The sequence below is a fragment of the Fukomys damarensis genome, unplaced genomic scaffold (assembly GCF_012274545.1).
Source record: "Fukomys damarensis isolate Sample0158 unplaced genomic scaffold, DMR_v1.0_HiC HiC_scaffold_31, whole genome shotgun sequence".
Lineage (NCBI taxonomy): Eukaryota > Metazoa > Chordata > Mammalia > Rodentia > Bathyergidae > Fukomys > Fukomys damarensis.
In genome coordinates, this window is record NW_022900943.1 from 28,737,566 (window position 1) to 28,762,097 (window position 24,532).

A 24,532-nucleotide genomic window follows, 5' to 3' on the forward strand; every position below is an offset into this window, starting at 1 on the left:
GGCGGCGGCGGCAGCGGCGCTCATCTGCGGAGACATGTTGTGCAAGCTGGCATAGGCGGCACTGGGGCTGGTCAGCTCGCCGTTCATGCCAGCGTGCGGCACCATCCCGAAGGGCGCAGGGTACGGGCCAGGCACCGCCAGGGGTGTCCGCAAACCAGCTGCTGAAAACAAACACAAACCACAGATGACTCTCCGGAGCCAGAGTCAAACCCTCCCAGTCGTGTCATGCGTTAAGGGGAAGAAGGGAAGGGTTCCAAGGGAGGGGGATCACTGGATCCTCCCCCAGAGCACAGCTCCTCTCCAGGACAGAAAGGAAGGACCCCAGAAGAAGCACAACCCACACATCTCCTCACTGGTGTATGCAGCAGCACTGGGAAGGCACGGGAACTGATTGGTATTATTGTTCCGTTTACAGAAGGCAAACTAAGGCACAGGCGCTGTTTACCTAACTGAATCTCAAAAGAAGACTTTCTTGATAAAATCCAAGATTTCTCCTTCAGTCTGAACTTGGCACTCCCTGGTACCAATTCCAAATGAAAACCAAATTCTAGATTTATGTAAACCGAATCAGGGTTAGCAGGAGTCTTCTGTGCCTATTTGCTTTGGACTCACAGTGTTACTTTCCTTGCCTAGTTAGGAAGCTGAAGTTGAAAGTCATGAGTGTGTTTACTGATGGGCTCAAGTCTCAGTGAAACCTCCCCCCATTCCTACTTTAGGAGAGCCTGCCAATTCCTGAGGGATGTGCCGACAGAAAACCCGCAAACCACAGGCGGCAAGATGCACACGGGCCACAGAAGCAGCCATGTCAGTTAGTATTGGAGAAGTCAGACACAAAATGATAGTCAGGTAAGGAGCTTATGTCCAGAATACTTATCAGAAACTACTGAAGTGCCAGGATTCGGATTTTTGGAAATAAAAGAAAAGCTGAATGAGAACAGTTGGAGAAAACACAGGGTGCAGCTGCTGAAACACAAGGATAAACACCTCTCTTTCACCGTGCCTGTTACAGGGACAGGAAGGGGGTGGCCCCGAGCACATTTCAGAGCCATGAGGAAATCGTGCCATGAGATTAGCAGAAAGCACACCAAGCCAGGGAAGGAGGAACAATCACAACACGACGATCAGTGACGCTGTACCCGCTTGGTTGACTAGGGGCTCCATGGCTGGAGGCTTGCCGAGGCCTGGACGGAGTCCTGGAGTGGCGCTGGTGCCCGGAGTTGGCATGTCGCTCCGAGGCGTCGGTGTGCTGGATTTTAAAACAGGCGTACTGGCTTTTTCATGCTGGTATCATTAAACAAATTAAATGAGTATTAATTTTAATCCAAGCCATATTACACAATTTATCACAACAGCAGCTGGGACACTGGGCACCTTCTAGCTACTCCCTCAGCCAATTTTCATAAATACACACAATGTTGACAGCATTAACTTGTGAGTGAGAAATGTTGACCTTTCCTCTTCCTGCCAGAATTAAAACTCGAGCTAGAGACGCAGAACATGATCACACTTCTTCCTCCGCAGATTTTATTTTAAAAAGAATTTTCCATCAGGCTTGTGGATTTTGGGGCTGCGCCAAGTCAGAATGATGACCACCCAGAGAACGGTTCCCAGTCCCTCAGAAACATACACCCTGGCCTCCGAGGGCCTCTGAGGGAGACAGAGTTTCCACTCCTGCCTTAGGTAGGCCTGGGACTGACATGAATGCAGGGGGACAGCAGAGCCATCAGTTCTAAGAGAAGCAAAGCAGCATGTCAGAGGCATAAGCCCTAGAACCAGCCTTGCCAGTGTGCTGAGATACCTGCCTAAAGGTGAGCTCTGGGAGGTAAGTGTTACCACCCACTCACTAGCTGAACGCAGTAGGGTCTCAGCACCACAAGACAGGAGCAGCACTACCAGGGTGTCGTCTTCTGCCTCTCCATCTTTCCTATCCACTAAAACACAGTCCAGGAAGCACTATGGTGTGATAAAGAGCGCAGGCTAAGGGGAGACCCCCCTCTCTTTCTAGCCGTGGATCAGATGGGCCTTAGCCTTGGTGAGTTCCTTGGGCTTTCTTTCCCATGGGTGATGCTCGATAATACCAGAGAGACTGTGTAAGGCGTAACAGAGCAAAGTGTGTTGAATAAATAAATGACTCCAAGAAGGGGCCTGGTTCACCCAAACAACACTGGTTCCTGGCCTTCCCTGGGCCTCCTGTGCACATTTCCAGCCTGAGGAGCTCTCTGATACCTGCACATGGTTCATAACATGCCCTGCCAGGATGGTCCGTCACCAGATAAACGGGCAGCTCAACAAAATTACAACTTCCCCAAACAGTTGAGGTCTGAACTAGTATTTGCCAACTGGCAGCTTTCTCAGAGCTTTTCACAGGGAACATGTCTTCTAAGACAAAGGCAAGGAACACGGAAGCTTGTGCCACCCCTGTAACCATGGCCTGAAAGATATGACTGCAAAAACAAGGAACTGCTGAATGGAAGCAAACACTAGAATTGCACTTTTTAACACTTGTTACAATCTCAGTTTCACATAGTTTGGGCTCCCGTGGGCCAGAGAGAGACACACTGCTCAGAGAGGCATCAGGTCTCCACTCACCAAGCTCATTTCTTTGGACTTCAAAGAGGTGGAACTTCCCGAGGAGGCTGTGGATGCTGGGCTGCTAGAAGCGTCCTTCTTCAGCAAGCGGTTTTTGTCAATTCCATTTTCCCGGGGTGAATGGGCAGGACTTGCACGAGGGGAAGCAGGGTCCTCAACAAGTAGAATCAAAAGTTTCCATGCTTTAGCTTATAATGAACAGAGTTTTTCACTTTTTTTTTTTCTTTTTTTGCAGTACTGGAGATTGAACCCAGAGCCTTCTCACTGAGCTACCCCTCCACCCCCCTTCTGACTTTGTATTTTGAGACTAGACTCCCTAAGTTGGCCCAGCTGGGCTGAACTTTCAGCCCTTCCGCCTTCACCTCCCGGAGTGCTTTGATCATAGGCATGCACCACCACACCAGCTAAATCTTTAAGGAACACTGAAAGTCCTGCAGATTGGAGGTGTGTGACATATCTAGCAATGCCATTATAATGAACAAGGTGGTATCTGTAACACAACCATAATCTTACCATAAAGAAAACAATGCCCAAGTTCTTCTGCTAGAGGGCAGTGGGAAGAAATAAGAACCAGACATTCAACTTAAAAATCCAAAGTGACAAGGGAGACAGATGTTTGGCGGAAGTAGGGAGTGGGGTGTGCTGGGACTGAACTCAGGGCCTTGCGAATGCTGAGCCAGCCCCGTCCATGAGCTAAAATCTACCTCACAGTTTTTTTAAAAGAGGAAATGACAACTATGTCAGATTATTGCTGATGAACAACTATAAAGTTCTTACTGCATAAAGACCCAAAAGGCCAAAATTCTGTGGCTCTATTTCACTTATTTACTATTGTATTTTTCTCCCAACACTGTTCAAGTCATTCTGAAAACAAACTTCATTAAAAAGAATGATTACCTCATTAGAAACATCCACAACTAAGTTGTCATCACTTTTGTCACCATCACTGTCCTGTAAAAAGAAATTTTAATGCTGTTTGGTAAAGGCAAAGAATGGGTTTGGGTATAGCTAAATTTCTTCCTACAGTTCTGGGCAGCAGGAAAGCTATGAAACCACTCAGGACACACCTGGTGCGAGCTTCCCAAATGCCAGTCCTTGCAATGGACACTGTGCAGCCTTTCCCTCTTCCCAGGGACCTGGAGCTACACAGAGCTCCAGGAGGGAGTTCTGCTGCAGCAGCAAACCAGCCGTCGGGTCAGAATCTGTTCACAGGACATGGCAAGCTTCAAAAACCGCTACGCTATGAGGGCTCAATAAATGTGTGCAATGACTGACTCTTCTTTTTAATCTGAAATCCCCTCTTTCCAGCTGAAATCTATATGCCTGTTATTTCAGGATTTTCCATTTGATTTCAAATTAACTACACGATTTCATATCATTGCTTTTATATGTACCAAATTGAAGGAGACAGCCAGCTAATCAGGTACTCAGAGACAATGCATAATTATAAAAACAAATTTACTTAAACCATTTTCCCTTGGGGTTACTTACCAGTTTTGGGGGGGGGATGGGGGGACGAAAGATCTAACCTCACATCAAAAATAAAGCTCTTTAAGCAATCAGCTTGGGATGTTTTTAGAGATGAAAACAAGATGGGTGGCAATATTTGGAAGCGACTGCCATCCTGTAATAGGGCTTTTACTGTCTCTTCGTAGAGCTGTAAAATTTGCTAATCAGAGGAAACTCCAAGCCTGTACTATATTTGGAAAAAAAATTAGAAAAGCTGTTCAATTTAATGATGTGATCACTCTTAGCCAAAGAATGGGACAGTCTGAAAAAAAAAAAATCTATGTTCTTATTATATAGCCTAGTGAAAAGAAACATGATAAAGGCCAGGGATTTAGCTCAGTGGTTTCACCGCCTGCTTCAAAAGCACAAAGACCCAAGTCTGATCCCTGGTACCCCCAAAAAAAGAAAAAAAAAAGAGAAACATGATAAGGCTATTAAAAAAGGGACTATAGTTCTTGAAAAGGTGTAGAACCCTAGTTTATGGTGTTAAAAAAGAAAAGATCCTTTATCCCGACATCACTGTCAATTAGAAGGATACAAACGATGATGATAAATATTGCCTATTAGCCACAGTGAACTTCTGTGCTCCAAGTTCAGGTTAGAAAGTTTAGCCCTCAACTTTGAATTCAGGTCTTACATTTTTTTTCCAACCATACCCATACTACCATACCCATACTACATTTGGGAGATCCAAACTTATTTTCTTCAATCATGTGTTACAAGATTTACTTCAGTTACTGTTAGAAAGGTACCATGCAATTCACTAGAATTCTCCAACATAATGTCACGCCCAAACATCTATCCAATCAGAAATACTGCACCTATTACAAGCAGGTAATAAAACCATCACGCTAACCTACAGATCCTAGGTCAATCATTGTTAAATAAGTTAATATAAAGTAATATAGTGACTAAGAGCACAGCTTTTGGAGTCAAAAATACCTCCAGGCTCTCTCTTTAACCAGAACCTTCGAAGATTACTGAAAAGCTACGGGCTACATACATTTCTTTCTGTATAAAATGGAGATAATGGCACCCAGCTCATCAGGTTGTAGTCAGAATTAAATCAATTAATCCATGCTCACGGAGTGCCTGACTAACTTGAGCTGGTGTCCTCAAAATGCACCCTTATCATCAGCATCAGCTGGAGCAGGCCAGTGGGAGACAAAGGCCCAGTGTCTGAACCCTACGCGGCCTGCACAGTGAACACTTCTTCCTCCAAAGGCAACAGAATCGCACAATTCAGACTTTAGCCCTAGCTGTTCTTCAGAACCCACCCACTCCACTCTAAACAGACACTGAGAGATACATGAGGGAGCTCCAGGTTATATACTGGCTACAAGGTTTACGACCCCAAGACCAGAGCCAAAGGCATCTGGACTGACTTGGTTTCCTCTAAATGCGGTTTCAGCAGGATCTGAGCCCTCACTCCACCAACCAGTCAAGCGGGCTCAACTGTGGGGTGAGAACGAGCTGCCTCTTGTGTTTCTTCCAGTTCACTATGACTCACCGCAGAAGACGATGACCTCTACCTTGAAACTAGTGAGAGCCTGGGTGTCTCACCAGAACATCAGCATAGCATCCAAAGGGTGTTCTACAACACCATAACTTTTACCTTGTTTGAGCAGGAGTGATTACTAATTTGGCAGGGCCCTGAAAAAAGTGAACATGCAGAGCTTTCATTTCCAGGGGCCGGGGATTCAGCTCAGTGGTTTCGCCGCCTGCCTCACAAGCACAAGGACCCGAGCTTGATCCCCAGTACCCAACAAAACAAAACAAAACAAAAACCGGGATTCCAAGGTGCTAGAGCAGGGCCCTTCTACAAGTAGGACTCCATGTAGCCACTGGACCCATGCGGCTGGCTCCACATTCTCATAGCCCTTCATATAATTGTCTAAAATGGAAAACTAAGCCAAAGAGAAGAATAATTTAGAGCCTTCAAGGGAAAGAACAACCTACGTAACATAAGAACCTACCTCCTTTCTAGTATTATATTAAGGGGTGTGGAATTATCATGGAGATATTAAAATATACTTGAATACGAGTTAGAAGGTGAGCAGTAAACAAACAAATCTACTCGAAATCTTTTATTTACTTACATAGTGGCTGGAATCCTTATCATCCACCTTCCTTTTTTTGATATCATTGGAAAATTCGGGTCCATTTCTGCGTTTATCAGTACCTCTTAGACTGTCTGGGACCAAGAGGGAATTACTCTGCAAGACAAAGAAAAATAGTAACAGTAATAATCAAAGACTGCTAGCAAGGCCACTTTGTACACTGAGAACTGTTTTAAACAAGCAATACCCATCCAGCCTTTCATCTCATTAAGTCATCTGTCTCCACTGACTCTGAAGGCAAACATTCCTAGGGCTTTCTGCACTTACCAGGACCTTGACACTTAACAGTAACCATCCAAATCCAAGTGGATCCTTCAGGCTCTACTCACTCAAAATGCTCCTGTTCTATTTAGCGCTGGGGAAAAGGGAACTTGATGTCTCAATGTGGAATTGTTTTTATTCTCTCTCACTGCGACTTCCTAGTCAGGAAAATGAACGGGTTCTAAACAACCTTGAGATTGCTCTATTAGACATATTCTCTAACTCTAAGAGTCACTATGTACCACTCTCAAAGGACACAAAGGAAGCAGGTGGGATTAACAGCATGGTGTGCTAAAAGGCAAATCACATTTTCCACAGCAAGAATGAAGAAACTTTTGAATTCTTTTATTTTATTGTTGAAAATAAGATTTGGTGTTGCTTGCCAATGGCACTGAAATTTAAGACCCAAAGGGGAAATATCAGCCAGCAAATCTTCAATAGCCAGACCCGCTCCCCCACACAAAAGCAGGAACAAGGACTAATCTTTTCCACAAACCACACAGGATACTTTCATTGGCATATGCTGAGTGCGAACTGTTGACCCAAAGAAAACAGGCATTTTAGATATTTTGGGGTCACATGACATGATCTGACATCCCTTCAATTCCCATCTCCCCCAGGCTAAAGCATGAGAACATGTTACAATGAGTTCTTTTAAGTGCGGGATTAGCATATGCAAGAGGCAATTTGTTCACTGATGTGTTACTGCCTTGAACAATGCTGAATGAGCTGCGCAAAAACCTCCTTTCATAAAGTCCAGATAACCCCAATTTCAAAAAAGATGTTAGAGAACTAAAGGGAGATGTCAGGGACCAACAAATTTTTAGGATACTTTTCTCCGTCGTCGTAATTTAAAATAGAGGGTGGCAGAGGAATCCTTCAAGTAAGATCAAATCCGAGGCAAAGTGTACCCAGACCAAGTATTTCATGCCACATTTTCAGGGTCATGCATTTCCATTCCTCACCAGCCAGTGACCAGCCAGCCACTGGCTCTCAAAGCTCCCCTGGGAAGAAGACCGACCCACCAAGGGAGTGTGCTCCCGGCTCAAGTACAGGCAGGAGGAAATCAAAACTGGGGACCAGAAGGCAACCCAAAGCCTCTTGGCCCACTTCAGGGGCTAACACTCTAAAGCCGGCTGAAATCCTTTATTCCTGACTATTCAAGCTACACAAATGCCAGGAGGCTTAGATAAAAGAAGGTGGAGGGACTCACGCAACTCAATATGAGAAGCTCAAAGTCATGTCTTTACCACAGTGGCTTGGGCTGAAAGGTGAGCTGGCTGGGTCCCTGAATTAATTACCTCAATAAAAGTCTGCTAACAACTAACCCCTCTAACTCAGCCTCACAGCCTGACAAAGGATATAAAGGAGATTTAACACAACTCCTGTAAAGTGCTAACCAGCACTAGGAAAAGTGTGTTTATACATCTGTCCAGTTCTCAGCAGATGCATCAGGGGCAGGGCTGTCTCTTGCAGAGCGTTACATCTGCACAAGTGCCCAGCAAAACCTGGCTCGGGGTCCGGATCAGCTGGCTTCCCCCGTTCCCAGTACTGAGGACTGAACCAAGGGGCTTCACAGTGAGATACATACCCCAGCCCTTTTTTTTTTGTGAGGTCTCACTAAGTTCCCAAATTGCCCAGGCTGGGTTCAAACTTGGGACACTCCTGCTTCAGCCTCCCAGAGTGCACCACACATGGCTGGCTTCTGCTGGCCATTTTTAAAGTCTCTCCATAGGGCTGTCTTCAAAGCTCCCCTGTGTAATTAGCACTGGGCTTCCAAACTACTCAGCCATTCCCACACCATTTTTTAGTCTCATTTTCCAAATGATGTTCAGTGGAATTGTGAATGTAAAAGTAAACCATACTTCTGTTAGGAACAATACCAAATATTTCTGCAGACCTCAGAAGCTGACTTTGATGTCTCTGGTTCCACGAGCTCGAAGTTACTACTGTGTTTCCCCTTGAGCAGCTCGAGTGAGGCCTGCACTGAATGGGTTTTGAAAAGCTCTGAAAGTTCCTCTAAATTTGGACTGGGCTAGTAATTAGCACCCCTGCTTATCTGCAAACTGGGCCCATTCAACTGGCAAACTTCAGCAAGTGACGAGACCTCTCTTCACACCACTGATGCTGTGAAAGTAATTCACAACACGGCAGCTGAGAGGGTGGGCTGGGGAGGCCCTGCACACACCCCGAACAGACACACCAGTCCTGGGCGGGCTGTCCACTTCAAGGCTGCTTCATCAAGGAGGCCCCACCCTCCTACCTTGTCCCAGTAGCCCAGGCTCTACTTGTGTGACTGAGCGACCGTCTCAGCCTGAGCACCAGCTTTGCTTGTTCTTCACACGAGCAAACGGCTCCAACCTAGTGAGCGGTGCTGACAGCAGCAGCAACCGTTCTGGTGTTTTAGGTACTGCTGGGGACCTCATCACTGCGGTTCCACTTGCTGTTAGAAATCTGAAGTGACTCTGCAGGTATTACTACATGTCTCGAGACACCAAAAGTATTTTGCCCTCATGAACTGGCTGCTTGTACCTCATGGCTGGGGTGGGCAGTAGTCATCTTGATAAGTTGTTATGAGCCACTTTCATATTTCTTGAGAACTGAAAGATAAAACTGAGTATTGAGGGAACATCCTTTACTCCTTCAACATTTATGCTCCGATGTTACAGAATATCATAGTCCATATTACATAACAAACGTTTAAAAAGAGATCATTCCAAATGCAGAAGACAACTCTCAAACTCAGAAAGAAGCCAAAACAACCCTGAAGATGTATCTTTCGAAAATCCCCTGGATTTACTGGGGTGTCCAGGGAGCAGGGGAGTCGGCCTAGCGTCAGCAAGCTCTTCCTAAGGCTGAGGATGTGGCTCACTGGTAGACTGCTGGCCTGGCAAAGACAAGGCCTCGGTCCGTCCCTCGCACAAATACACACATAGGACAACGATACGTCAAAGTCCCTTTCAGAAGGGTGATTTGTAAGCTGTTTCTATACACAGAATGCCTGTACCGAATTACAAATCACTCACCCACACAAGCTCTGTAAACGATGAACATTTTCATGTGACGTAATAACGTCTACCGCACGGTTCTCTCTGATCTTCCCTCCGACCACTCAGAGTCCTTCATCTGATTATAAGCCGACCACACCAAACAGAATTGGGAAAACCTGAAGCGTACTTTAAAATGAACTGCCCAGTCTGGGCAACACAGCAAGTCTGTAATAGTAATCCTAACAGCAATAATAATAAAATCAAAGTAGTCTGAGATGCTTGGCTCTCTGCTCCTGAACGCTACACTGACTAGGGCCTCGGGAAAAAGCCACAAGCTGTCCTACCACACCCAGCACTGGCTCCCTGTGACACCAGGCCCCAAAGATGACAGCTCTACAGACCAAGCTGCCGCCACAGACAGCTCTTCCCAGGCTCCAATCTGCAACACAGCATTCAACAAGCAGAATTGTTTTTACAAATACTTATCTGCCAAATATATATTTAAACCATGAATCAGAGTTTGATGAATATGAGAATCAGTGTTGCCATACTGACTTATAGACGCTCATCCTAGCTAAGAAACTCAGTGTTTTATTTCACTTTGCAGCTGGTAAAATTAAGGATCTGCCAGGATTTTTCCTACACTGTAAATGCTAGGCAGACTTTGATTACAAATGTCCTCAGGCTGGGATTTCCAGACTTTATGTAAGTTTTCCTTTGTTTTAAAGATTTGCTAAGAAATAAATAAAATCATCTTATTTACCTTATGTTTTCTACAGAAACTTAAAATTACAAACCTGAGCAAATGAAGACTTGAAAAGTTTTCAAAACAATCTAAAATTCTAAAAACCATAATGATTTCTACACCTTATGTGTTACACGTGCTTAAGAATCCAAAGCCAAGTAAAATGGTAAAGGGAGAGGCATATCTGACAAGTCACAAAAACAGGGTTAAAAGACTCTTCAAGAATGTTCAGGCCGGGTGTGGTGGCGCATGCCTGTAATCCCAGCACTCGGGAGGCTGAGACAGGAGGACTGCTATGAGTTCGAGACCAGCCTGGGCTACATAGTGAGTTCCAGGTCAGTCTCCAATACATAGTGAGACCCTGTCTCAACCCCCGCCCCCCAAAAAAATAGATCCACTTCTTTCAGTGACATACCAGTTTAGAAAGATATTTAGGCCCACTTCTTTCTTCATCCTCAGTTCCACCTCTGTTCTGGGGTAAGCTCTTCCCTCTTTGTGCATGGATAACTCTGACTACTCTGCTCCTCATTTCCTCCATTGCTTGTTTATTTATTCCATGTGAATTTGCATAGACTGTACTCTAGAATTTGTACAATGTTGAGAAGAACTCAGAGTGAATGCACTCTGAAAAGCCACCCTGCCTCAGTTCACAGCCCAGCTCTCTCATGTCTTAGCTCCACGTTCTTGGGAAGTCACCCAACTTTTCTGTGCCTTAGCTTCCTCATCTGTACAATGGGATAACAGTAGTACCCATCTCATAGGGTGGTTATGAGAATTAAGTTAATAAATGTAAAGGACTTAGGACAGTGTCTGTCACGTAATAACAATGATATGTTTATTATTATTGTTATTATTGTTTTTCCCATGCTGAGGATTGAACTCAGGACCCTGCACTTGCCAGGCAGGTGCAGCACCACTGAGCTACATCCCTGGCCCCCGTGATTATTATTATCGAGGATGGGCGTTTATATGGAATTTGGGTGCTTTTAGAAGTACAGTGTTCTGAATGATCACAGAAAAAGACTGCACCTTTTTGGAGAAGCTAAAAAAGATTTTATAAAAAAGAATTAGGATTTAAAATGGACTTTAGAGAGTAAGAATTTGATAGCTCAGGATGGGTCCAGAGGGACCCCAGTTCACCCTGCCAGCCACCTTTTCCACCATTCCCCCCTACACACCCAAGCCAGATGGAAAATTCTGTTCCCTATGCAGAATCATTAAAATTAAGAATTGGTATTTAATTCAGGAAGCAGTGAGAGGCTTTGAAGGTTTGTAAGATATGCATGCCTGGAGTCAGGTTTTAGAAAGATGAAGTTGGTCACACATCCCCTGTAAAAAAAAAAAAAAAAAAAAAAAAAAAAAGTTCGGTACTAGAGACAGAAAGCAGAAAGTGTCCCTAAAGCAGGCACGGCTGGCTTGGCTCTCTCCATTTACAGGAGAGACTCCAGGAGACAGATGATCCCGTCAGTGTGACAATGAAGGAGGCATACTCCACAACCAGCAAGACCACTCCATCTTAGGCAAACCTGGCAATCTTTGAGAATATCAAACTTCAGTAGGTGTCTTCGAGGTAACACCCCAACTGTTGGATGCTTTATAAAAATCACATCTAACTTCACTAAGAGTGACAACAGAACAGAACCACTATACCAAGGGGCAGGAGGGCTAGTCAGAAGAAAAGTAAGCTGATCTTCCAGCAAGAGAACTTGTGTATTCTCCCTCCGAGGATTCAGAGCACAGCAGAGTTCCCTAGTGTGAAACACAAACCAGGACCTTTCCCCACTGCACTATGATGGGTGCCAAGTTAGCTAGAGAGTGGGCAAAGTGTCTGGATAGTGGGTAGGAGAAGCCAATGTATTGTCTTAAAACAGTAACATCCCAGTGCAATTACACAGCTACACCTGCATCTAAGAAATGAACAGAACAAGCGTAAGAGTACTGATCACACAGAGCACCCAGCAGACTCTTCTGCTTAAACACTTAATATCCCAACTGCATGATTCCTTTATCACGACCACTCAGGACAACCTCACACCCTTTCCCGTCTTCTGAACACCCACTCAGGAGTAAGGAACCAAAGACCCAGAGCCTTCAATGTGGAGAGAGACCAATCTTTATGGACTGATTCCAAGAATTGCACTTTTCTTTTAGCACTTCAAGAGTCATGGCTGGGGCCGGGGATTTAGCTCAGTGGCACCTGCCTCGCAAACACAAGGTCGAGTTCAATTCCCGGTACCAAAAAAGAATCATGGCTGCTGACATCTACTGAGAAAATTCTAGAGGGGACTGAGAGACTGAAAGAAAGTTTGGTAAGATGTTTCACTGTTAATACTCAACACTCATCACAGAAGTCTTCAAGATTATCCAGACCTCCAACAACTCTTCTGCCAACATATTTAACCCTGAAGGAAACCACCAGATGCAAATCTGAACAGAAAACCAACTCATGGATACAGCAAAAGCTAGACAGGTTTCCCTAATGGGAAAACAATGCACATTATTCAAATGGATTTCGTTAGCTGTCATGCTGATTCCCCTTGGGAACTTTCTCTTCCCCGCAGGAAAAGTGTTTGTGTCAGAGGTACAGATTGGAAACTCCTGACACCTCATTTATCTTCGGTTACACTGCGGCAGTGGGAACCTAATTTGCTAGCACACCCTACACTGACGATTAACTTCTCTGTGAACATTAAAACAATTAGGTAACGATGCTCCCCGTCACATCTGTGTGCCTTCTCTGTCTACACCTGGTACCAATTAAGCCATCACCCTATACTGTACTTTTTGCTGCGGTCCAACTGGTCATTCGTGAATTCTGTCTGACATTTTAGCTAATTCACTTTTAGCCCAAAGATTAATGGAATCCCTGCTTGTCAGCAACATAGAGAAATCAGAAAGTGTGTCCACGTGGCAAGCACAACATCTCAGAGGCACAGCCGTGCAGGGAGTCTGAAGAGTACACATTTTGTAGCTTGCGCGCAAAATATGGGGAAGAGCTGAAGTGCAGGAGCACTTGACCTAGGAACTTGGCGCTGTAAAAGGCAGGTGGGTGGTTTGGCTGGGAGGACTCAGCAGGTGCAGCATGGCCCTGCAGGGACAATGAATGCAGCAGCCAGTGAAGGTGGGGCTGGACAGCACATTAAACACACACTACCTCTTCACTCCATCTTGCCCTTCAACCTATTCCAGGTAAAGCAAAACAAAATAAATTAACTCTAGGCAGCCAATAAATATAATTATTTAAAAATAGTTTTAAATGACCTCATGATACCATCGCTCCCCAACTCAGGATTGGGTCACAACCCAACCTCTGCTAAACACTTTTTTAATGCATGCCAAGAGCTACCAGGGTGCTTCTGTGCTTCTTAGCTTTCTAGCCTCTGACGAGTTTCAGACTGAGCACCCCTAGTCCAGGAATCCAAGACCCACAAAGCTCTGAAATCTGAAACTTTATGACTGCAGGCTTGAACTTCAGAGCATTTTAGATTTTGGATTTCTGGATTAGGGTTGCTCAATTAATAAAGTCCATGCTAATATTCCCAAATCTGAAAAACTCGGAAATCTGAAACACATTGGGTTCCAAGATTGTCAGGTAAACAAAACTCACAATCTATACTTTCTAACACAAAAAAAGGCCTTAAAACTAGAAAGCATCAGATTAGGACTTCAGTCATTTGGGTATGAGAGTACTTCTGTCCGCATCTCATTTCAAAGATGGAGATGCCAAGTTCCCTGCCTATTTTCTAGAGAGGATGATAAAGATGATGAGGTCAAAAGGGGGAGAGATGATGGGCATGGAGGTCTCTAATTATAGAACATAAACTGAAGGCTAAGATGGCTGGGAGTAAATCCTGCTTTCTCCCAGTTCTGCTGCTTCGTTGAAGCATAAGATGCTTCTTTTCACTGTAGTCATAGTGAGAGAACAGGGATGTTTTCCAGTCGCACACAGCCGCAGCATCTCCTTGGTGACTAGCTGTGGCCACAGTAAACAGGCGTCTCCATGCTGTACAAGTGAGATTACCCCCCAGTCTGGAAATCACCTGGCCTTTCCTTTGAGGTTCACAGTAGTGACACACGTTTCCACAAAGAATTCCTAGTTTTTTAAATACACTGTTTTAAATTCTGCCAAAAAGGAAATCTGCAGAGGCAACTGCTAAAGAACACTTATGTATTTTCCACCTTACTTAAATTCTAAAATTTTCAATGACTCATCTCAGTGTTAGCCTTCATTTTCAGGTCATTTCTCGCATATCAGGTCAAGATTAACTCATATTTAGGTGAGACCGACCTTGCTCATCCCTGGTTGTCTTTGACAGCACTAAGTGTTACAGAAAGGATTAAGTCAGGATGAGCAAGGAACCGCTTCCTGGCATTCACACCTTTAGAATGATCCTAGTGGCTTGTGTGGCCTGTGGCTAGTCACTTACATAATTGCCTGATGCAGTTTGTGTTTTACAAGGAAGACATCACAAGTGACCGGGCTGAGAGTAACTAATAATATATTTACTGTCTGCTACTCTGCACAGAAATTCCTAAGGCATCTGCTCTGCCAGGTGCCTCCCCTCTTGAGGTCACCTAATGCTCTCTCCGTGAGGTCACCCCATTCTCACCCCACTGGAAAGTCTTGACCATGCAGCCAGAATCCCACCCAGAGCTGCCTTTGTCCAACTCAGGTTCTTTCTACCACCCAGCAATGTTGCATGTGCCCAAATTTCTCCAGAAAGAGACCATGGTACCCTCAAAGCAAAGCAAATCTTAATCTGTTTGTGCTCTATAACATTTAGTGTCATTCTGAGAAAAAAATAAAGCAATGGGTAGACCTGAATTTAGAGCTGGTCCTACCTCTGTCAAGAAGATGTAATTAAAAAAAAAAAAAATTCATCTTCTATTAAATAAAGCAATGAAACCCTAACTACCTTTAAGTAAGTTCAAAATATGGACACTGATGATTTTAGTAGTCAGAGAGCGACAAAATGCTCCCTCAAACATCATCTCACAACTCTGTTATCTAAGTCACTATTTCACCAGAAGCCCTTGGTCTTTGAGGACACTGCTGTCTCGTTCATAAAACGATGGGCTGAGTCCTATGACAGGTAACGTAGGTGAGTGATGCTTGAGACTTCTGGATCAGGAACCCTTTTTAAGTTTTTTCACTGTGCAAAAGAACAGCAACCCATAGCACTCTGTACACAACTTTAGCAAGTCCTCTGTTCTGGAGTCTCCCCCACACACTCCAGAGACCCTCTCCCTTTGCAATTAGCAAGCACATGGTTAGGTATTTTAGTATTACTATATTCAACCAGTATTTTTATGTGACATTAAAAGAGGTGAGTGCAAAGCAGCACCGAATATATGAGCTACCTCAAGCAGCACTTGGCATACAGCTAAGTGCTCAGTAAATGTTTGTGAAATGAGTAAAGTATTTGTATGCAACGTTCTATAATTTTTTAAAGCTTTGCAACCCTATCAATTTTCTAAATCAAGTCTTTCAAGAAGATTATTTAAATGATAGCTCCTTCAGACAAAATTTAATTCGTTATTTTTTGATCAAAATAATCTAAAGGCTGTTTTTATTACCACTCTGTATTATTACTACTGCATATAAACTACTGAAGTCATTTCCTATTTCTCTGCTCAATAGCTGCACTCACATAAGACATTTTAAAAACAAAGATCGAAAATTAGAAAAATCAAATTTAAAAACCAAATAAACAGTAAGTCACTAAAAAGTTTTGTATTCACCCCTTTCAGAAACAACAACTTAAGTTGTTTTTATTCCATTCTTACTGCTTTTGTTTTCCAGGTTTCACATTAAAACAGATTGCTTATATTAAGGCTCATTTGTTTTCCTGCCATAAAAGCTCAAACTAGAAAACTGAGTAATTCTGTCATTAAGAATAAATATGAAGTACCTACGAACCAGCTTTAGGCTCACAGCTATACCTCCGCAGACATCTATGTTACCTTTGGATCTACAGAATTATCTAATTTTTTTGTACTTGATTTAAACACAGTGGTGCCTCAGCCCACGAGCTTAATTCTTTCCATGATTCTGTTTGCAACCAAACTGCAAGCATATATGTACTATTTGTACTGTATGTACTAAGTACCCTGTACTAATTGTAAGCATTTATGTACTACACTTGCAATACAGTTGCAACCAGAATCGTGGAACAAATTCTGCAACCAGATTTATAGAAAAAATTAAGTTTGTAAAGAGAGGTACACTCTAATATGTTTCATACAGAACTAAGGGCAAGAAAAGGTAAGAAGGCAAAGTGTGTATCCAGTATGTGTATGGTCTTGGGTTCAATCCCCACACCATCTAAAAAAAAAGAGCCAATTCATCCCACTAACTTTTGTTTTAGGAATATGATTTTTCACTAATAATGTCATTTATGTTAACAAAGCGAAACAGCTCTTTATTCAAGTGATTTTGAAATGCCTTTTTTTTTTTTTTGGTACTGGAATTATACCCAGAGTTCATGGATGATAAAAGTTCTATCATTGAATGACACCTTCAACAGTTTTCTAATTCAGTAAATGTAAAAGGTACGTAACCAAGAGAAACAACTTCTTAGGGATCCCTAATAATTTTAATTCTGAGGAAGAAACAGTTAAGATCTTGAGGCCATAAAGTTTAAAGCCATTGGCTTGTGGCAACAGCCCATAACCCCACTGCATGACTTTATCTACCAAAGAGAACTAGACTTAGCAATTCAAACCATAGCATACACCATCTTATTACTCACTGCTGCTCATATTCAATTGTACACTGTTTTGAGAGCCACTTAATTTTGTGTAATTGCAACAAAATCCCACTTATGTGGACAGTGAACAACTTAACTCCTCTTTGAAGACTTAATTAAATGTTCACGTTACAATTAGTGTAGTCTTCCCATTTTATATTATCATCACTACCCAAGAGTCTGCTGCAATAATTAGTCAGTAAAAACAATACATGCATTTCTGAAAATATTAACAGATCCTTAAAATTTGTCAAAAATCTAGCAGGAAGAAGGATACAAGCCGTAATTATGTAAGTCACCCTTTTCTTTTATATTACTGTACTTTATACATAGGGCAATACAATTCACCCACTGCATTTTTTACCAGAAAGTTCACTCACTGCTAACTGTAACATAGGGACTTAGAAACAATCACAGTCACCTAAAATTCAGGAACTGTCCTGTATCCCTTTAGGTGTACAACTCATCATCCTCCCTCCAGTCACCTCTCACTCACTCCCCTGATGAACTAAGTACTTGCATACGTTTCTCAGCCTTTTAACAAATAAGGTTACTAGGTACAACCAGAAGTGCTGGCACAGAGAAATGACAGATGCCTCTGGCTTAACTATCAAACTGATTCGCACCCACAGTATTTCAGAGCCCACACATCATGTGTGGTGCCGCCGTTACACAACTTTTGCTCACTTTCTAGTCACATATCTTCTAATATTCTTGTCACCTCTCCTTGGCTGAGGAATCTTGTGCCGCTTGTTACATACCTCAAATTTTACATGTGTGTCCCACACTGCCTGACATGTAGTGAGCACCCAATGAATAGACATTTAAGGTGACACAGTAGTACTAAGGAGGAAAATACTAAATCAGAAGTAAAGTCCCAAAGCTTTCAATAAATCAAAAGGCATGAAGGAGGCAAGAAGGAAGGGCTTCCCCACACACCTTCTTTAACACTGTGTGTTAGGGTTTTAATACGATACTGTATTAAATGGACATGGCAGAAAAGATGTTCTGTGAAGACAATGAACCAGGAAAACAAAAACTGCACCCATAAGCAAGGCCAGTTTACTACATTTGTACTTTGTATAAAGTATTTCCACACTTTTATTTCCTAGACATAATGTTGTGTCCCTTTTCGCCCTCAATATTTTGCAAAGAAAATTCACAGCACAAGAAGTTTCCTTTTAGCCATTACCCACTCCTCCAGACACATCCCAACACACAAAATACACTGGTATCTGTCTTACAGATTTTCAAAGTAGCTACTCTCCACACAGAAGAGAGGGGGATGGAAACTCTCAAACTAAAAAAAAACTTATGTCTCTTCCCCCTAAAGTCCTAAGAAAAGAAGGTACCAAAATGGGAGGGGGGAAGGCTCAGCTCTGTGGTAGAACATTGTCTAGCACATGTAAGGCCCTTGGTTCACACACACACACACACACACACACACACACAGAGGTTATCATTAAAAGTTCAAGGTCCCATTTTCCCCCATGTTAAATATGGTCAAAATATTGCTATGTTCAGAAACAAAGGAGAAGAGGCAAAAATTATATGATATTCTAGCTGAATAGGAACTAAATTCTTACCCTCTATTTGCTCCACAGTATTTGAGTTGCATTTTGGACACAGCTGTCCCCACAGCTACCTGGCAGATCTATGCACAGTCAAACATACAGCATACAATATAGGTATTGTTTAGAAAGTAAAAAGGTGAAATCTACAAGCACATTGCAATGTCCAATGAATTTTTTTTGTCTTTAAGCATTTTTTTTTTGTATGCCAGTGTAAGGCCTAACATAAATCTAAGCCCAAATTCACACTCCAAGAACAATTATGCAGTGGGCATGGTAGCACATGGCTGTGATCCCAGCACTTGGGAGGCTAAGGCAGGAGGAACACGTCAAGTTCAAGGCCAGCCTGAGCTACATACTGAGGTCAAGATCAGCGTGGACTACACAACAAGATCCTGCCTTTAAAAAAAAACCAAATACATAAAAGAACAATTATGCAAAGAAAAGTAGATATAGAAACCTAGCAACTAAGATGCATCCAGAGGGTACTGAATGTAAACGCAAGACCACCCAATTCCACAAAGAGTTGTGCTCTTATCTATAAACCCATCATAAGATAAAGATAAAAATGAATGTTGTTTTAAACTCCATGCAACCAGGACTCAGAATGCAACAATAAACATTTTTAAAGTGGGCCTGGGATCTAGATAAAAGTGTATTTCCAGGTGAGTGAGTAATTACAGCAAACAGCCTCAACTCCAAATCATACCCCTCTTATCTAACAAAAAAAATTTTTTTTAAAAAGAGGGGAAGCTATCATATATCAAAATAAATAAATAAATAAATAAATAACCTTACACAAGAAAAAGGAAAAGGAGAAAGCCAGGTTACTGAAAGAGACAGGGGGAGCATGTGCGTCTGTCTGTGCCCATGTACGTAAGGCAGGGCTGCATGGGGAAGAACCGTGGGGCTGTGTTTGTGTGTCAGGTGCGGGGGTACTTACTGTGCCAGGCTCTCTGTCTGCTCCCGAGGTTACCAAGAAACGCACAGACATGCCCGTTCAGACACAGAGGCAAGGACAGAAATAAAAAAAAGGGGGGAATAATTAGAACACAAGCCCCAAACAGTTTTAAAAATGGCTTTTATTTATATAAGTCATTGCACATTCCTAATACAGTGATTTCCTGAAAATTAACAGTATTTTGTAAACATAAGATTTACAGTTTAACCATACACAAAGCCTATTTTTTTTATTTCTTGACAGAATAAATTACTTTTCTTCAAAAATTAGTCAAGTGCAATTCTGCCCAATATTTAATGCATACTAGAATTAAAGCCTATGAAACTAAGTAGTAACAGATGCAATTATCAAACCTTTCATTTGAACACATTCACTTTCAAATTTAACTTATTTCGCCCCATTTAACAACATTACTTTCTTTGAAAATTACCCAATTAGGCAGTTAACAATTTTCCATAATATGTACAGGCCACTGGCACTAACGAGGCAGTTGCCAAGATGTCAAGATGCCTGCAATCTAACCAGATTGAGAAATCTACAGGCACCCACGGAAAGCCCTGCAAATGAGCAGGGCGGACTGGGTGTCTGTGGAAAGCTCTGCGACAGTTCCTCTTAGCTCACTGTTTGTTCTGTATAGGATGGGGCTCTCGTTAGCGATGCGCAACTTTGCAGCACTGTCTGAGTATGAGGGCAAAGCCCTAATCCGGCTTGCCCGGCCTCTCACCTCTGTGGTGCTCTGCATCATGGTGCTTCTTGTCATCTTTCATTGTCAAGTGAGACTGCCCACTCAGAGCACTAGACAGTGCGAGAAGGCTGGCACTGCCCCCCAGGGGCGGGATACCAGGAGGCTGCAGTCCCGAAGGGTGAGGCGTGAGGGGCACTGGGGGTCCATGGCCGTGTGAGAGATGCTGAGCTTGCAACTGCTGCTGCTGTTGGAGGCGGTGAGGGAGAGGGAGGGAAGGGAGCAGGTGTGGTGGTCACAGTGACGGAGGCAGCATCCAAGGGAAAACAGAATCGAGAGGGTGCAAGACACAGAACAGGGAGTGGGATGGGGACACAGACAGGAGAGGAAAAGGGGAAAATGAGATTAGTGCTTTCCGTTCGCCACAAGCTTTCACCCACTTAGTCTCCTCTTCCCACCATCTCATCTAACCCGCAGATGTGCACTGTCACTTCCTGGCGTGACTCACCCTCTGACAGTGCTGGTGTCTGTTACTAAGCAAGTCTGGCTGAGTTAGAAAGGACCCACACTTAGCTCCATTTCTAACTGCCTTCAGGGAGGAAATCCAGTTGTCTGAATCTAAGATGCTAAAGGATTTCAAGACTCCTCTGGATTTCAGACCAGCAAGGCTGAGGGAAGGGCTGCGCACTGCACAGCACACTAAGCACACCCAAACCAGTCCCCAGTTACCAGGTGAGTGCATCTCACCCTACCTGCCCACATTTCTTTACCCCAATCGTCTATGGAGACAAAACCAAAATGTTTATCTTAATGAACAAAACTCAGCAAGAAGAACAGGCCTGGGTGCCTCTTGGGCATCACCCGGACCCTCTGCGTTACTACGTCATCAAGTCTTCTCAAGATGTAACAACTACTGATGCTCCTGGTTCTCAGAGGGATCCAAGGCCCAAAAGCCCTGGGAAACTGCTGAGGCTCCTGCTCGGCAGGAGGGGCTGCAGTCAATGGCCCTCACTGCTGCACTCTTCCCTGTCCTGGCCCACAGAGCTCCGGTCAGGGAGAAATGGAGACGACACAAACACACCGCCTCCCATTCCTTTCTCAAGTCCCGCACCTCACACCCACCATTCTTATGTCCAGAGGAAAACAGAGATCCGGAGAGGTTAACAAGCTCCATGAAGACAGCCAGGCCGGACTCCTACTGGGGCGACCCAAGCCCCTCTTCCCAAATGCCTTTTCTACCACACCTCTTTGGCCTCAGTCTATCACTTAAACCACCGCGGATCTTATAAATCTGTTCACATTAGCATGTTTATGACAGGGCTGTCCCATTAGGTAGTTTTGTACTCATTTATTAGTGAAAACACCAAGAAAAGTGAAGAGATGTTTGTCCCTCCAGTGGCAGGAGCTGCCTGATGCCAGTCACGCACGTACCAGCGATGGTTCAAACCCTCAGGGATGTTAGCCAGAACCACTGCTCTTATATGTTACATTTACAAGCATGTTGCATATCATGAGAAAGTAATTTAAGAAACAGCCTCTGCCTCACCAATCTGGATGTACCTCAGTTGTCCAAAGAAAACTTGTGTTTGATGAAACAGTAAACTGAAGCTCACTTTCTAAGGTGAACTTTAGAAAACTCTTAAGATTCTGATCTACACTCACGTCACTGCAGTTTAATTACTTGTTTTACTTACTACTCCCTTGCATGAAATAAATATATGAAATCTTCATGCCAGATCTTCAGTAATATCCAGCCAGGCCACTGATTTTGCAGGTGGCAGCACCACTAAGCTAAACCCCAGGCCCTAGGCCGGCCACTGATTTCTAATTGGATCCCAAACATACTTCCCACCCAAGAGCAAGAGAAAACACCTTTTTAAAGCCATAAATCAGCATCTGCTGTCATTCTTCAGTAAACGTCCCACCATTCCTAGCACCTTTAGAAAGTCCTGAGGGTCTGCCTCCTTTCAAAAACTGCCTTCTAATTAGAGGGAGAAATGGAAAAGGGGCTGAGGTCAAAATAGGCAACATTAACAGTATTCTTGAAAAGTATTTAGAAACTACTCATTCACCATTTGAGATCATAACAATTTCTTTTACGCAGAAAATCACCTTCCTGTCATCCCAAAGACACTAATTCTTGCTCTGTCACCTTTTAAGAGATCAGCAATAGTGAGACATAAAACTGAAGACACTGGCGGTGGCATCACGGTCCACCAGGCATGCTCATTAGCACTTAATTAGCAACGAGACACCTGCCATAAGAAACGTGTGCAGAGAAGGACGTGGAACAGGTCTGCCCTACCAGCAGTTACTATCATTATGGAGAGTGCGAGCTGTGTCCAGCTTCTGGGGAAATGCAGCGATGCATACACAAGCAAATACTGGGGTAATTAAGCACGGCACTGATTAAAAGAAGATGAGAGGGGAAGGGATTTAACACAGGGTGGAGGACGCACCTCTCTCGCCCCTCCCTGCAACCTCAGCGCCCTCCAAAATCCAGACTGGAACCACACAAGAGTAACTCTGGAGGTGGATTTTAGGTGGGAGCGAACACATACCTAGGAGGATTCTGTGCAGTTTTTCTTTCTGAATCCCAGTCAGCTTTCAGAAAGATGAGCTGGAAAGCTGACTCTGAAATATTACTGATAAGGGGGGCTAGCTTAGGCAACGATGGGCCTTCATCTCAGCTGTGAAGTAAATGTGTGTGGTTAGACCCAGCAGTCAGGCTAATAACTACCAAAGAAGACATCCAACAGCCTGAATGCTCATGGTAATAACCCTTCCACCCTGCTCTGGCTCTCTTAGGTCTCTTGCAGAAAGCTAACTGTCCACCATTCCAAGGAACTAGGTTCTGGGTTCTGCCATTCCTAGCCCAGTCATCTTGAGAGCTGCTTGTTTAAAGCAAAAGCAAAACCTTGTCAGAGCACTACATAGCAATTAGATGGGACACAAATGCTGAAAGTGTTGTGATTCCAGGAAATGTGGATCCACTCTCGCTCACTGACCTCTTGGTCCTGAGAAGCACTTCATGTGTTCACATCCACTAGCCAACGGGAGCGCGCACATCCAAGCGAGGACGGAGGTAGGGGGCTCCCGCTTCAGGATGAGACCCACTCAAAGCTAAGAGGCTGAGCCCAGGGCTCAGCACCAGAATGCGGACTGCACAGCATGGTGCATCCCAGGGCAGCATTCTCTTGTAACCACAGCAGCTCAGTCCTGCACAGGAAGGAGCTGGGCAACCCCCGTTCCTCTGAAGCCTTAACATTTCTCTCTCACTGCCCAGTATCAAGAGCAATTCTTTATACCCAGGAACAAGTACAGCTCTACCACCAGACTTAACAGCAGCAACACAAACTGGTTCTCAGTCATCTCTCGATCCTAGCCCTTCATCTGAAAAGGAGGACTTCATGTGCTCCCAGGCATCTCCGAGAGAGGCTAGTAAAGAATCAAGCTTCCTCCATAGATGAAAGTTGTTTCTAAGATAAAACACATTTGTTTAACCGGAGGTCAGTACCTAAAGAGTGAGACAGGGGCTCCAGAAAGGGGCTGCTGGCCCACATCAGCCCCGCTATCTCCAGAGAACATTTTCCCTGAATGACGTTTACATGAAGCTATCTAGAACCCACCACCCTCACCAAAAGGAAAATGCATCAAAGCCACCTAAAGAACAAGAGTGACACTGCCACTGCTGTGCGGCCGAAAACCTTCGTGTTACATCTGTTCTCTACTGACTAAGACCTGCACCTAACATTTGAAAAACTACATGTCTTCCCAATACGACAAGGGAAATTCACACTTCTATGGAATCGCTAGTGTATAATAACTAGGAAGCACTTTAAAAAGTTAATGCTGGGCCAGGGATGTAGCTCAGTGGCCCTGAGACTGCCTGTCAAGTGCAAGGTCCTAAGTTCAAACCCTGGTTCTGGGAGGAAAAAAAAAAAAGCACCACTAAAAAGTAAATGCTTATGAGCTGGGTGTGGTATACGCCCCTGCAATCCCAGCACACTGTGAGACTGAAGCAAGAAGATTCCAAGTTCAAGCCTAACCTGGACAACTCGGCAACTTAATAAGACCCTGTTCTCAAAAGTAAACATAAAAAGGGCTTGGGATGTAGCTCAGTGTAAGACCCCACTGATCCACAGTGCTTAAAAAAAATGCTTACAAAGTATACTAAGGCAGAATAGTCTGTGAAACTCTTTAAACAGACATTTCTGATAATGGTAGCATTTAGAATTATAGTTGACTTCTTGGGCTTTAGATCTACCTTAGACCAGTGGTTCTCAAACAGAGCAATTTTACATCCACCCGTCCCTCAGACAGGGACATTTGGCACCATCTATAAACATTTCTGG

At 43.8% G+C, this 24,532-nt stretch overlaps 1 protein-coding gene across 1 annotated transcript in view; it reads right to left on the bottom strand.

Annotated features, from left to right (window-relative positions):
- The window catches only part of Tle1 (TLE family member 1, transcriptional corepressor), a gene marked incomplete at its 5' end in the record, with an annotated part of 87,027 nt that overhangs the window by 24,991 nt on the left and 37,504 nt on the right, over positions 1–24,532 (bottom strand). Inside the window, 7 exons of the mRNA XM_033757704.1 lie at positions 2–161; positions 1,137–1,281; positions 2,590–2,742; positions 3,487–3,540; positions 6,198–6,314; positions 19,478–19,494; positions 20,220–20,424. Of these exons, the coding sequence (XP_033613595.1) occupies positions 2–161; positions 1,137–1,281; positions 2,590–2,742; positions 3,487–3,540; positions 6,198–6,314; positions 19,478–19,494; positions 20,220–20,424 (851 nt within the window). The remainder of the gene's footprint in view (position 1; positions 162–1,136; positions 1,282–2,589; positions 2,743–3,486; positions 3,541–6,197; positions 6,315–19,477; positions 19,495–20,219; positions 20,425–24,532) is intronic.